This window comes from Cyprinus carpio, chromosome B4 (assembly GCF_018340385.1).
Source record: "Cyprinus carpio isolate SPL01 chromosome B4, ASM1834038v1, whole genome shotgun sequence".
Taxonomy (NCBI): domain Eukaryota; kingdom Metazoa; phylum Chordata; class Actinopteri; order Cypriniformes; family Cyprinidae; genus Cyprinus; species Cyprinus carpio.
In genome coordinates, this window is record NC_056600.1 from 9,773,373 (window position 1) to 9,789,023 (window position 15,651).

Genomic DNA, 15,651 nt, shown 5'->3' on the forward strand with positions numbered 1-15,651 from the left:
GTTTATCACAGAAATTTAATGACGACCCAACACAGTGGTCAATCGTGGTCATTTCTATTGACTGTACACAAATGCATGTCATTGAACAACTGTACTGTAGCACAAGTGTAACATTCTTGTTTTTTCGATTGTTAAACTCAACCACATCCCTATATTTACACCATGTTCTATAGATATTTCTCTATATATCTTTTGTACAATGTACAATGTTTCAATCAGGTGAAATAATAATAGCAAACAAATTCCGTTAGACTCTGATCCAGCCAAAGCATGCAGGTTTTTGTCGAATAGACATGTCAAAAGGTGTGCATTAGTGGAAAGTTAAAGCATGTTGAACAGCCTCAAAGCAGAAAAAGCTGAAGCCAAGAAACACAGAGCAAGTCTCTTTTATGCGAGGAGATGTACAGCTTTTACAAACACTTCATGACATTGGCCTCTGCTTTACATTTGGCTACATGGAGAAGCATCCATGCTAAGCACAAGTAATAGGTCAGACGAGAAAACTAACCTTGCATGGACATATTTGTGCCAAGTATTGCTTTTACAAATCCAGTTTTGCGAACACAAATGGTGGGGTTTTTCTGAAGACATTGCAAATAAGCAGGTCTGATCTTTTGAAATTACATGAAGATGATTTATCCTTGTCAGTTTTTGTGTAAGCTCATCAAAGCAATAGCATTTTGCAAATGCAAGGACATAGATACAGTTACATTATGACTTATTATCTCTGTTACACAAAATAGCAGACAGGGATTTCACAATAAATGTACTTCGTAAGAAAATAAAGTAACTATGCTAAGTTTCTTTAAAATAAATGTATCTTCACAGTTTTAAATTATTTGCATCATGATATTGTTATTCCAAAGTCAGCTACATATCAATAAACTATGTATTTCAATGGGTAAATTTAGTAATAATCCAACCTTTCATGTTACACGAGGATGTTCATAACCAAGTTATTCCATTGCCGTACATGAAATAGAAATCATACAACACACCTCTAATCAAAACAGGACTCTTGGACAGCGCTTTCCCAGCACGTGTAAGATGCGTACCAATATTATCCAATATTCATATCTCATGTGTGCCAATAAATGGAGTATTTGGTTGAAATTCTAATGTCATAATCTTTGGATGAAATGCCTTATGTACTTCAAAATCTGTTGAAGCACATGACAAAATCTTCTGCTGGTAACACCATATGTCCAGTACAGTTTCAAACTTACCAACATCCTGAAGGGTTACAGACAAACACAGGAAAAAGCGGAACATGCACACTTAAAACAGCTTGTTTTGAGCTGGCTTCACATTTTTCCACATTGAACAAGAGCAGTGCAGCAGGTGAAGACCGGGAATATGTACATCGGGTCACGAAGGTGGCGACCAGTGCAATGGCATCTCTCAATAACACATGATTTCGACAGACTCGCAAGCAACGACAGTGGAGTCTTGCACAGAGGGCGTAAATCTGCAATGAGTTTTTTTGTATTTTACAGAAGTTCCAGACATGATCCATGCAGATTATTTGACAGATCGTTGGTTACGCGACCTCAAGGCAAGGATGAACTGCTCAGTTTGAAGTGTACTAAGCACAGTGGTACATTAGAGGGTTTTTAAAACGTGTGGGTTGAAACAAATAGCTCAGAACTAATGCACTGGTGGACACAATGAACTTTTGGGTGAGACGTAAAACTAAAAGCAACATGTTTAGTCTGCCGTTGGTTGGATAATTTGTGTTGGATCAGTCTACAAATGACTGAAGGTAGCAAATCTCTATTCCTTAAAACCGCAAAGCGTTAAACACAAGTGCTAGGATTTCAAAAGCTGGCATATTATTCTTCAGTGACACAAATACCAAAAGTTGTAGTTGGATGTATGAAGTATACAAAACACCTCCTTTGTAAAACTCTACACTTAGTGGATGTCCAACTTGTACACAAATGGCTGCATGGAGGAAACTTGATGGCAGCATCACCTAACTTAACATGCATTGTTTGTTTAGCATTAAGTGTCACTTGGAGGGAATGTTACACAAATTTAAGGTTCAGAAGGCAGGCTAACAATATTACGTCAATTGGAGAGTTATATATACTTGGGTGTGTTACTAAAACTGTCCTCGGCAGTTAACATGACAGTCGTTCCACCTAAAACTGAACCCGATCCATCTGCATGCTTTGCCGAGGCAGTAATGACATCAGGAGCCACGGTTTCCCTGGGCACTAACATTGGTTGGGCGTCATAATGTTGTCATAGCAATATTTCCACCATGTAAACGTAGCCCTTGGAATGGTACGAGTTCAGCAGGCTGACGTTTCTGCAACGCTGTGGAGATGTTAGCCTGTGAAGTGAAATGCAATCTCTCAGTCTTCCCTACAGTACGTCCCGTCAGGAAGGTGCTGGTCATGACGGCGGTGATGTTTGAAATGTCTCCAACCGGTTGGCACACAATAATGGAGCTCTCAATGAAAGCCAGCATGGAGCGGTTGGTGTGAGTTTGGCGAAAGTGTCAGACGATGGAGCCCTTGGAAGTGGAGAGATGGATGGAGCGGATCCGCAGGGCCAGGGTTCTCTCGAGGTCGTGGAGGACGTCGTAGGACGGGCCTGGACCGGGGCTCTCTGCAGGAACCTCATACAGTAGCTGCTTGAAGTTCTCCAGCTCGATTAGGAGCACCATGTTCTTCAGGAAGTAGCCCTCAATGAAGGCTGCCAACTCCAGAGCCCCCAGGAACTGAGGATGTGTGAAAAAAAAGGTATCCAGTATCCAGAGGTACATAATAAAAAAACATTCAGTTCTATAATGTAATGGACCTCAGACAGAAATGTTTAGTCTGCATCTGAGGGAAACGGTTAAAAATACTGGCACACACACTTATGCACTTTCCTTTTTTTGCAGTATATCTCAAAGGCTAAAGACATGCCGAGCAAATTAAGATGGTGACATTTGCACAGATTGTCAAATAATTAATAAAGCACGTTGCATTCTTGTTGGTGTGCTGTATTAGTCTAATGAATGTTATTAACCTCATGAATATGCAAATATGAATGTTAATCCAGGGTTTTACAAATATACAGTGTGCAATGTCCAAACCTGACTACACAGATAAAATGACTAATCCAGGGAAATGTATAAACAAGACAAAACATGGAGCAAGATAACCTAGGATTATGTTTGCCAACTGGCTAAACCACAAAAATAATAAATGAATGAAAAGTCATTTTCCCTGTTCAGTTTTTTTGCATATTGTAATAAAAATTATACATATAAATATATGTAGATAAATATTAGATAATATATAATATTTGTATATTATTAACAATATTCCAATTATATAGTATCATTATTAATGAAAAGAAAGAATACATAAATGTATAGTGCACAAAATAATTAAATATTAATATCATTGTATTATTATTTGAAATTATTATTAAATACAAAGTTTTATAGCTTTTATTAAAAAGAATAAGCTAATAGATAACTATAGATATAAATAATAACAATATTAATATACAAATATTAATAATAATTATTTAATAAAAGAAAGACAAAAGAAAGAAAGAAAGTGTACTGCACGAAATAAATAAATAAATGATTGAATGGGGACATTTGAAAGTGTGAAACTTCTAAAAGAATGGAATGGTCATAAATGAATGGTTCAGAGTACCTTGGCATGTTTGTAAATGTCCACGCAGGTGTCAGTTGTGATGTTCTTGGAGCAGATGATTTCACAGTGTCTTTGGAGAGCTTCAAGTTGGAAGAACTTGGCTGCAGACAGGAGCTTTGAAGCAGAGGGACCGACAATGAGCCAAACTCATCAAGCTTTCAGGTTTATCACAAGCAAGAGCAATCACTTAATTAAATGTAAAATACATAAGCATTTATCACAATTTCTGCTGCAGTTCTACGTGAAAGAGAGACTCCATCTGGTAAAGATGGAGACAAATGAGCAATGATATAATCGTATATTTTTCTAAAGTGTTTTCCATGAGAAATCTTCCCCATGTTATCAGACCGTAACTCATTCATTCATCACATTCAACATCTTTTCAAGTCATCAGTCATTAAGTCATCATTAGTGTGTGGGGGGGGGGAATGGTTTAGGGTGATCATAAATGAGGAAGGAAAAGGGAATATATAATACCTCCATAACTTCAGTGTTCCTGATGTGCAGTGACTCAGTGCCGCCACAGTAGAGATACTGCATTACCAGCTGAAACACAACAAAACCACCTCTAACTTCTGAGAAATATTTTAAGACGGACGAGACGAGCTAAGCACTAGTCACAAATTCACAGGCACATTTTGTTGTTAAGCTGAATTGTGCTGACAGAGGTAGGAATTAGGCTAGCGTAGTTTGACTGTAATACCAACATGAGTTTGAGTGGGATTTGTGAGTCAGTAGAAGTAGATTCCAACCTGAAAAATGTTGTACTTGACATGACTGATCTCGATGCACGTGTTCTCAGCCGCTGGTCTGTTAGAGAGCAGAGACTTAAACCTGGAGGTCAGAAAGACATGAAGAGAAACATGAACATCCTTTAAAAGCTGTATTGTTACTAAATCAAGTATTCACAGAGCTCAGTAAAGATATAATATATAAGATATGTAGTTATACTGAAAGCCGTGAGGTGGTGCAGGAATAAGTTCTAGAGTGGGACGAGTGTGAGGTCGTTGAGCAGGGTGTGATGTCACTGCATGATAATGAACTCATGAATATGAATGAGCTCATTCTGACATTACTCTCCTGGACCATCCAGACACTTTGCATGAATTAATTTTCTTGTAGACCTTGCAGATTGAAAAGGTCTGCTCAGATATTTTTACATGAGATTTTATTATTTAAAGACAGAAAATTTGATGATTTATCAATTTAAATTATATATATATATATGTGTGTGTGTGTGTGTGTGTGTGTGTGTGAGTGTGTGTATGCTTTCTTTCTCTCTCTATATATATACAATTTAAATAACTGGAATTATTTTGAGATGGCAATTTTACATCTAGATAGATAATGTATGATGATTTAAATTAAATTAATAGTTTACTAAAGATAAATATTAAGATAGATAGATTACATGTATTGATTTAAATTGAATTTATAATTTCTAATAATCTTGAGATAGCAAAATTGAAATATGTAGATTTAATCTGGCTATACACACACACACAAAACTGATTTTAATATCTGTCATACATATAATTGTTTATATAATCTGTCAATTTTTAATTTAAATTGCTTATTTCTTTTCATAAAAATAAAATTCACTCTTCTGAATTCCTTGAGATTTGTGAGAATTTAATTCCATTCAATTCATGAGCACAAATGCTGGTGTTTGAAATAATATCAGGAGCTAAAATTACTGTGAAGTATAGTTTAAAATAAAAAAAGTGCCTCTAATGTGGAAATCTGTGCTAAAAGTGACTCCCAAGCTCTGGCGCCCCTGCTGTGTAATAAACTCCACAATATGAGGACATACCTTGGTGAGGCAGTGAAGAGCAACACTTTATGGGCATAAAAGGGCTTTCCTTCCACCAGAAACGTCACGTCAGACATCTCTTTATTATTGAGAAAATGTGGATCTGTAGGAAGCAACAAATCAAATGATGAAGTCCCCACGTCGGAAATGCAATATTACACAACAGTGATTACACAAGCTTCTTCATTATTCAGTACCACCATGTCTTGCGTTTGACAGGCTGTCATCAACACATTACAAGAAACAGCATGAAATATTTCTGTTTTATAATTGCAATAGCTTAACCAAAATATAGATGGCACTAGTGTTCCTCCAAAACTTATATTTGAACAAAATTAAATATTTTTTAATTGTATTTTCGTGTCTCCTAAGAGAAACTACCTGAAAAGTGTCCTCGTGTGCTCTAAAACTGTAGCTTGAATGGATTTAACAAGTGCACTTCACCAATCCATTTAGATAAATGTGAATCCTTGTGCAGCACAAGCTGATTTGGCCTTTTATGTTGAACTGAATTGAACTATTTTTCATTATCAGAGCAAGAATAGACCAAATTACTGGCCATATTGTGTCTAAAAAGTAAGTTATGCTATTCAACTTCTTGCTTATAAAACTGTTGTGCACAAGCAGTTTTGCTGAAATACTGAATTGAGGTTCTTGCTTGTTGGATATTATTCAATTATTGATATTGTAAGTAGAGGCAGGGCAGAGCTGGAGTCGCTTTTGAAGATGAACTCAACAAGGGGCTGCAACTGACATACTCACCCAAACGAGACGTTTGCTTCTTTTTGATCTCGGTGAGTTTGGGGATTGGGAAAGGCCCGTAGCATTGGGTAAAGATGACTGACAGCTGCTGGCTGATCACCTCGTTCTGTAGAGCACACAAACACATGCTGTAGTTAGACCTTGAATTGTTTTCTAAAAGTAAAATGCATCCAAGCCTAAGGTAATACTAACACGGCACTTATGATGAGCTCTGTAATTAGAGGATTTATCATGTTAATTACTGAGAAAGCTGGAACTGGTGTGGCTGACGTTGATTGCCTGTTCGCTCGGAGTCAGGGACTGACACGCAGTGATAACAATAATGCAGAGACTTATGAGGGACATTAAATTCTGAAGTGCCAGTAATTGGTAATATGACAATGAAACTATGTCGTAATATCAGACAGACTAAAACACACACTGCTAAGCCAAAAGCCTCAATCAGTAAATCAGTAAATAAAACAAACTGAGTGTTTTAAATGACATTTGTGTATAATTTACAAATGTAATAATATTTGAAAACATTAGCTGGGTAGAAGAAAGTATTTTAACATATTTCTTCAATGTTAATTATGTACAAATGTAATGTAATTTAATAGATAGACTTTGTCAAAAAGTGTAATGCTGTGGCACTATGAAACATGTTTGAGTGGGACTATCTGTAAAATAAAATAAAATAAAATAAAATTAAAAATAAAATAAAATAAAATAAAATAAAATAAAATTAAACTAAAATTAGAAAAGTTGCCTTTGCTACATGAAAATAAAGGCACAAAATTACTTAAACTAAAACTAAAATAAAATAAAGCTAAATAGAAACATGTTTGGGTGAGACTATCTGGTTTTTTTTTTAATCAATTAAATTAAAAAAATAAAATAAAATATTAGTTGAAAATTTTAAACTACAATTAGAAAAGTTCCCTTCACTACATGAAATAAAGTACCAAAATTACTAAAACTAGTTCTGAAATGAAATAAATCTAAATAGAAATATTTAAAAGATAATAAAAAAATACACAAAAACATAACTAAAATGAAAACTGAAAATATAAAAATAAAAGATAATACAAAACATAATTAAATACTATGACCGTATATAAATAGTACTAAAATAAAACTAATGTCAGAAATGGGGGTGTGTAGTGGCTTCACACTTAAACAGAAACAAACAGGAACTTGCACAGGTGGCTAAAAATCTATAAATGTCTCCTGATATGATCAAGAAATAAAATAAAAGGCTGAAAGTGGCTCAGACTGTAATAAAGCCCTGAGAATGGACCTTGCTGGCTCGAAGGATCTGGAACATGAGCGGCAGTCCGTGCGTGATGAGTTCCTCCGTGTACTCGTCTTCTTTAATGCAACTGAAGTCCTTTAAGAGACCTTGGATCAGCGGCCGCCGCTGCTGCACAAAACACGTTCGCAGGGACTCCATCCACGTGTGCAGGGTCCAGGGCACGCCTGTATATGGAATCAATGTATCAGTTAACGTACAGTATGTGACACTTTGGAATCAATCTGTCCATCAACATGCACAAAATATGCCTGTCCCATCCATCAATCTGTCAATCTTCTGTAAGGAGAACATGTGTTGCATATTGCAGCTACATAAAAAGTCTAGGGTCTGTATGATTTTTTTCATGCTTTTGAAAGAACACAGTATAAAAAAATAAGTAACAGTAATACTGTGGAAAAACAACTGCAATTTAAACAACTGTTTTTTATTTTAAAATGTAATTTATTCATGTGATGACAAAAATGAATTCTCAGCAGCCATTACTCCAGTCGTGTCACATGATTCTTCAGAAATCATTCAAATATGCTGATTTACTGCTTATTTCTTATTGATATCAATCTTGAAAACAGTTGTCACTTTTAAATAATTTTATTTCTACTATAAAAAAAAACATCTTAAATATCACCATTCTTTTAAAAAAAAAAACTTCAAAAATAATAAATAAATTCAAAACAGAAACTTTTAAATAATTTAATTAGAATACATTAGTCTTTACTGTATAAATTTATAAATAATTATAAATGCTTCCTTGCACTTTAAACTAATATTAATTTATTTAGAATAAAATTAAAAAAAGAAAAAAAAAACAATTCTTACTGACCCCAAACTTTTGAATGTTTGTGTAAATAGTTTAAGTAGATAAATACGGTACATAGTGATACTGGTGCACAGTGATTTCTTCACAGAAAACAAAGCAGAATAAATGATAGAGTCTAAGGGCCTCAAACATCTTTCAAAGAGTGTCTTTCAAAGATTTGATGCCACTAACCTGGTAAACTTTGGCAAGTGATTAGTTCAGCCTCAAAAATGTGTCATCATGAGTATTAATCACAATGGATTGATAAAGAACGGGCTTTGTGCGCTTATGCAGGAAGTAGCATAAGCTCGTAATACAGGAAATTTCAACTAGTGCTTGTCATTTTTATGTGCAATATGCATCAGATGGTGTCTGAGGCTGAGACTAATTGCTGCATGACAGAAGTGAGCCAGGCGGCTGATGTCTGTGGTAGTCGTGCAGTGTTTTTACTAACCCAGGCTGCGGATGTCTATGGTAATGTCCACATGGCCGTGCTCGGCACTGTGGTACATGGCCTCGCGGAGGGCCCTTAGTTTGGCCTTGCCTGTCCGGAGGGTGGATTCGTTCTGTGGCACTCTCCTCTCTACGGTCTCGGAGCCCTCGGCTAGGATCTCCTCCAGAGACAGCACATCCCCCTTGTCCTTTTCCACCTGGGACAGAAGCTTCCGGAACACGTTCCTGCAGGAGCAAGCGCATGTAACAAACTCACTCAGGTATTCGTACTCATTAAAAGAATAGTTCACTCACAAATGATATCATGTTTTTCCCAAACCTGATGTTACGTTTACCATGGAACACAAAATTAGATTTTTTTTTAACACAGGCTATTGCATAATGTCAGAAGTCTATGGACTACATTTATGATACGTTTTACTTTTTACAGTTTTTTTTTTTTTTTGGAGATTTCTTTTTAAATAAGCACCACCTTTCGAATGTTTGGAATTAGTAAGATAAAAGTATTATTCTTTTTTTTTTTTTAGCAAGGATGCATTAAACTGACAAAATGATAGTACAACCATTTAAAATGTTACAAAATATTTACATTTCAAATAAATGCTGTTCTTTTAAACATTCTATTCATCAAAAAATAAATTTGTTTAAAAAAAAAATTCAAGCATATTCATATTTTTAATATTAAAAATAATATTACTGTTTTCAACATAATAACATGTTTCTTGAGCACCAAAATTATTAGCATATTAAAATGATTTTTGAAGAATCAAGTGCCAATAAAAACTAATGGCTGCTAAAAATTCAGCTTTGGAACAAATTACATCACACGAGTAAAATTTATTTAAACATATCTTAAAATAGAAAAGAGATATTGTAAATTGTGATAATAATTCACAATATATCGGTTATTACTAAAAAAAAATAAAACAAAAACCATCAAAAGTTCGTAATAATTTCAGAAAGATTTCCATTTATCAATGCATTTCAATCTGTTTTTCTTCACTGCTTTGATGCATTTTCTCAGGTGCTTTTAAATTTATAAATCAGGATTGTGTGTCTGTTACGTTTTGACGTTTTAAATAAAAAAAAAAAAAAAAAAAAAATAAAAATAATTTATAAAATAAACAAATCATGTAAAAAAACAAAAAAATAACAAAACAAAATTTAAAAAACAAAAAAATTCAAAAACCTGTAAAAAATCAAAAAATAAAATAAATTAAAAAAAATTAAATAAAAGAAAAAAATAAAGCTTTAAAAAATATGTTATTTTAGAAAAGCAGTAAATCACAATCTCACTGTTTCATACAAAGCCATTAGCCATGACTAAAAGTAAATAATTTACATTTTGTGTGTGAATTACCTCTTTAAGATGAGTTTGACTAAAGTGTCATGATCTGACTGTTTCATACAAAGCCATTAGCCATGAGGATTACTTGCTTGCATCATTTATATAATCAGCTAATTGATGAGAAAAGAGAGTTCTATGAAACCTCTATGAAATACCTTGAGCGCTTCTTTGTTTATGATTTCCATTTATCAATGCATTCCAACATGCTTTGCCGCATTTTCTCAGGATTCTATATCTTTGTAAACACATACACCTTCCTAAAAGTAGCAGTACTCTGCAACTGATCTAATATGCATAAACAACCAATCACTGCGGCATGCACCACTGCAAACATCTCTAGGACTTGAAAGCCAAAGACATCCAGTTCTGGCTCAGACCTTGCAACGCGTCCCATTTTGACGCCCTTTATAAAAGGATCGCCTTAATTCCGCAGAGGTGGGTGAGTTGGCCATTGAACACGCTGGATTCTCATTCAGATGTATGCAGTGTGAATTTCAATGAGCTTCCATTATGCAGCTCTGGCCATAGGTGAGAGTGAATGAATGAGCACGCAGTCATCCATACCGTTCAACAGCAATGGAGAGTGATGGGGTTGGAGTTATGGTAGTAAATTACACATGGTTTTGCGGCCAAATACACCAGCTCAGCTTTTATGCGTGCCAATAATAACACATCAGGGGTTCAGATCTGATAGATTGACTTTCCGCAGTTAGAATGATGCAGAAGGACACAGAAATAATGATATGTGGTGACAAATGTGTCAATGAGCTAATGAAAGCTCGGTTCCCTGTTGTGCTGGTGGTGAATGTGCTGTCAGTTTATACACTTCATATGCTGTCGCGTCACTGGGTGTGCGTTACCTGTGTCCATGTGATGCTGCCAGGCTGTACGAGTTCATTTCACCAAGCGGACCAGAGGAAATGCCATTACGGTAAGTGGTGCCAATCAAAGGGTCTGCTCCTCTTTCCAAAAGCAGACTGACCAGCTCAAAGTTGCCTGTTAAAATGCAAGACAATATATGTATAGTTCATTTGGTTGATGGTTTCATTCAAAGCAATGTAGTTGACACATTGCCGTTTACAACTAGTGGCATATGTAAGTACATACAACAAAGAAGGAAAAGGAAACGTAAAAGCAATGTAAAAAAAAAAAAATTATTATGTGTGAAAATATGATTGATTGTTAGTCAATCATAGTCATATAATCAATAAATAAATAAAGTGGGAAAGAATGATCGCTTATATAGTCAATTACATTTTGATAGTGTCAAAATGTTAAATAAATAAAACAAAAATGTGAAGAAAAGTGTTATTTTAGCAAATCGTGTCAATAAATCAAAACAAATAGAATTACATAAAAATAAATGTGAAAAAATTCTGTTATTCTATTATTTCGTGTTTATAGTAAAAAATGTAAAAAGTGTGAAAATCTCAGCGAATCATAGTCAAACGTGTTGATAGTGTAACATTTTTTAAAAAGTGTTCAGTTATTTTTGCAAACCAAAGTCATATCAATAAATCAAAAATAAATAAAACAAAATTAACAAAAATAACCATATAACTTAGGTGTCATAATCATGTCAAGAAATGAATAAAAATAAATAAAAAATTAATGAAATGTGAAAATTCTGTTATAGTCAATCATGTGATCATAGTGTAAAAAAATAGTGTTGTGAAACAATTCTTTTATTCAATCATAACCACGTGTTCAACAGATAAAAATAATTAAATAAATTTTGAAAGTGTGAAAAATTGGCCTTAAACAGGTCATATAGCATATAAAACCAGAATTAAACCCGTGATATTGATGTTGCTTGTTTTACCAGAAAAAATTATTTATCAGTCAGACCGTCTAGCAACTCGTCCCCAGATTGATTTGCTAATGTAAATTAGCAGGCTGTCCTGTGAACATTCACATCGAGTAATGAGGGAAAAGTGTTACTACATTAGAAAGAAAACCCGAATGCTAACAGTGGGGGTAATTGACCCAGCATACAGCAAATGGGGTGTAATCAATGAGGCCTGATGAGTTTTGGATCCTATGAGGCTCAAACAATCCCATCCGCAGCCATTTCTGTTGGGTCACAGGGGAACACAGTCATAAGGTTAAACCTGTTTCTAGACATTTTGGCTCAATCAGTTTGGCTTGTGCTTCTTCATTCTCCTCCTCTGCAGGAGATGATACAATTTTTGTGCTCCCCATCCGTTTTTATCACCATGAAGGTGTCCATTACCAGCTGACTGAAACCCGAATTACCCAAGTCTTCAAGAGTTTGTTGGCTAAGTGGGGCAGACAGGTAATTTTCGGCATTATGCTGGAATACTGTACAACCGGCAAATGCAAATGAATATCACTCAGGTCAATTCATATTCATAGGACTGCCACAGCCGGGATTATGAAATCTCATTTGGCACTAGTTTCCATACATCATTCCACCATGTGGACTTGTCACATTCACACTGTGGATGTAAAAAAAAAGCTGCTGTCGCTAAGGCTCATTAGCAGGTTTGCAAAGGGCTCTTGAGAGTGATGCAGCCCCATCAGTCTCTGAATAATACTATTACGGTTCTTCAACCAGACTGGGGCACAAAAGTATAATGTCTTTAGTTTTTAAACTACAGTCTCCAAGGACCATTTTACAGAAATTAGAGGCACAAAAGCAACAGCATGTAACCATTTAAAGATAGGGACTGGATGTATCACACAAAATCCTTTAAAGCAAGTTCATCTAATGCACAAAAAACATATTCACTGTCTGATGTCATCAAAGATCTCACTCACATGAAGTCTTCATAATGTAAGTGTAAATGTCACTAGGGCTGTACTCTCAAAAGGGCCTTATCTAACTCCTAAGTAGTACACATTTTGATCTTAAAGTACTTGGAAAATGTTTTGAAAAGGGTTGTTTTGGACTGTGTTGACTTTGTATAGGCTAAAACAGTTGTATTTACTATTTAAGATACTAATATGCACCCTTTAGAGGTGGATAAGATACAAAGATATTCCTGAGAGGGTAGTGCACCAGGTTAAGGTACAGTTTTATTTTTCATTTCTTTACGATGCAAGTCATAAAGATAATTTACAGTGGCTCTATAAAGTATTTGCACACTTAAGCCACAGCATGTCACTACATTAGATATCAAACCATATATATCAAACCAAGTGACATTTATATTGAAGCTAGCAAACTCAGCAAAGTCAGTCAAATATTTTATATATATATATATATATATATATATAGATATATATATATATATATAGTAAAAAAAACTCCTGCCATAAATCAATAAAAATAAATAAAATAAAAATAAATAAATGAATAAAGTGTGAACGTTTTGTTATTTAGGTAAATCAATAAAAAGAAACAAAAAATAAATTAAATGTGAAATTTGTATTGTAGTCCACCTTAATCATGTCAATAAATAAAATAAAAAAATAATGAATGAAGTGTAAAGTGCTGTTAGTGTAAAAATTAAGATAACGAATTTAGACTGTTTGAACTTGATGGGAACTGACTTCCCAGTAAAATAACTTTGAATTAAAAACTGTCTTATTATTTAGCTCTATGTTTGCAGATACCACTTGATTTGACATTTTGATTTGACACATTTTCTGTGTGGTTTCTGTGTCCGAACACATTTTGGGTACTCTGTCGATGGGATGTTTTATGGTACCTGCCGCAGACGCCAACTGTAGAGGTGTCTCTGTGTAGTTCTCTGCGCCATCTTGAATGGCTCCCTCCACACTTACTCGGGCATCCAGCAGAAGCTGCTCAATAATGTGAGAAGTACAATCATTATAAAACACATTTCAGAGGATTTAACTTTAATATCACCAAGACATCGGTAAATATAAATGCTGAGATTGCATTAAATTAGCCTGCTCTTTTCATCATCTAGGCCACCTCCAACTAGCAAACATTTTTATGGCAATCTGGTCATAATTTCTTTCACTCTTGATGCTTTAAGTGCACGGTTTTGGTCTGTTTTTCTGGTTCAAAAAAGAAAATGGAAAATTATTCCAACAGAAAGAAGGATTTTGCTTTTTATCTCCTACTGTGGTGGATGTGTACTTCTGGGAAATTAAGCATCCCAAGAAATATCACCTTGCCTTTCCATTTTCTTGGAGAAGCTAAATAAGTGGGCCTTAGTAGGTCATCAGATTCAACACTTTATACAAGATTTATAGTCAAAGACTTTATTCCACTTTTGGGGTAAGAATAGAGTGCACAGTCAATAAACTGGCCTCATTCTTCCTATTCCTGATACCAATCTACGCCATTCCAAGTTTATTTGAACCAGGGCAGCACCATCCAGCCCAAAACTAACATTAAATTGTTTCTTTGTGCCATTATTATTATGATGGTGGCATCATAATAATAACTGAGGAAAGTGCAAAGGTGGAAGGCATCAAATCATTGACAGCGCCACTACCTGCACGACAGGGACGTGTCCGTGTAACACGGCGAATGTGAGTGGAGTCCCCTGCCTGGTGTCAGGATAAACTGAGGGGTGCTTGTGTAGTGAGCTGGGCACCTGGGAATCATATAGGTGAAGTTCAGGGAGAGAAAAATTCAGCCATCATATACCAGCACACTGAGCTCCAATTGCGGAATTGCAGGAGTACGAGCAAGAAAAAAAGGGGAAGGAATGAGTGAATGAGTGAGTGGAAAGTTTGTTTTGTTGTTTTGTTAATTCAAGCAAAGAGAAGAAGAAAGAGCCAGCGCTCGTTTTGTTCTCCAAACCCCTTCTTTCCATCCAGCCCACGTTAATCTAGAGTTTACTGGCGTTCGCTCTTCTTTGGACAACTCCTACACGCCCTCCTTGCTTTACTCAATATCCTGACCACGGTTTAGGATCTAGTTCACGGTTTTCATAGCGATAACGCGAAGACTGCAGGAAGAATAATTGGCAGCGAGTTCAAACGCTAGAGGTGTAAGTGAGAAGTGACTCATGTGCAAAGCACCAAAAAAGAAGGCTTGTCTGGCTTTAATGCCTACAGCTGTACTGCATGCAAAACTCAGCTCTCCTGTAATCAGTGGTAAATTATGCAGGCATCTGTTCATGTCTAGGCAAACATGACCTTTTGGAACCCATTGATTCAGGTTAAACAATTGTTTGCACAAGGAAACGTTAAACGCAAATAACTGCACATCTGCCCACTTGCTGATACTCTTCTTGTGCTTAAAGCAATTTGTAAAACAAGGTAATATCACTGCATATGCATTTGGTGCTCTGCCTAAGTCAACTACTCCATATAAAAATGTCCTCTAAGGGTCAAACGAGAAAGACGACAAAAGATTAAAGAGCACAAGATCACATCATGACACATACAGGAGTGAATTTCACAAAACGGACAATAACATAAGGTTACGCTCATTTTTATATACATTTTATAAAATGTATATAATTTTAGTTTTTTGTCAATTTTGACTATTTTAAAATCATTTTTAAAATGTGAATCTTTCACTGAAATTGTCATTAGTGCAATGTGAAAAATCAATATGGAATAATTAACCCTAGT

At 35.2% G+C, this 15,651-nt stretch overlaps 1 protein-coding gene across 4 annotated transcripts in view; it reads right to left on the bottom strand.

Annotated features, from left to right (window-relative positions):
• Nucleotides 1-15,651, bottom strand: part of LOC109079730 (ankyrin repeat and BTB/POZ domain-containing protein BTBD11-A) — a 130,548-nt gene continuing 114,897 nt past the window's right edge. For 3 of the 4 annotated variants that reach the window (XM_042721886.1, XM_042721887.1, XM_042721883.1), the window contains 11 exons: nt 14,562-14,663; nt 13,803-13,896; nt 10,989-11,124; nt 8,782-9,005; nt 7,517-7,695; nt 6,238-6,343; nt 5,476-5,578; nt 4,415-4,496; nt 4,140-4,208; nt 3,663-3,776; nt 1-2,728 (listed from right to left, as the gene is read on the bottom strand). In XM_042721886.1, the coding sequence (XP_042577820.1) occupies nt 2,507-2,728; nt 3,663-3,776; nt 4,140-4,208; nt 4,415-4,496; nt 5,476-5,578; nt 6,238-6,343; nt 7,517-7,695; nt 8,782-9,005; nt 10,989-11,124; nt 13,803-13,896; nt 14,562-14,663 (1,431 nt within the window). In that variant the 3' untranslated portion in view covers nt 1-2,506. The remainder of the gene's footprint in view (nt 2,729-3,662; nt 3,777-4,139; nt 4,209-4,414; nt 4,497-5,475; nt 5,579-6,237; nt 6,344-7,516; nt 7,696-8,781; nt 9,006-10,988; nt 11,125-13,802; nt 13,897-14,561; nt 14,664-15,651) is intronic. The other variant, XM_042721885.1, reaches the window with a different exon arrangement.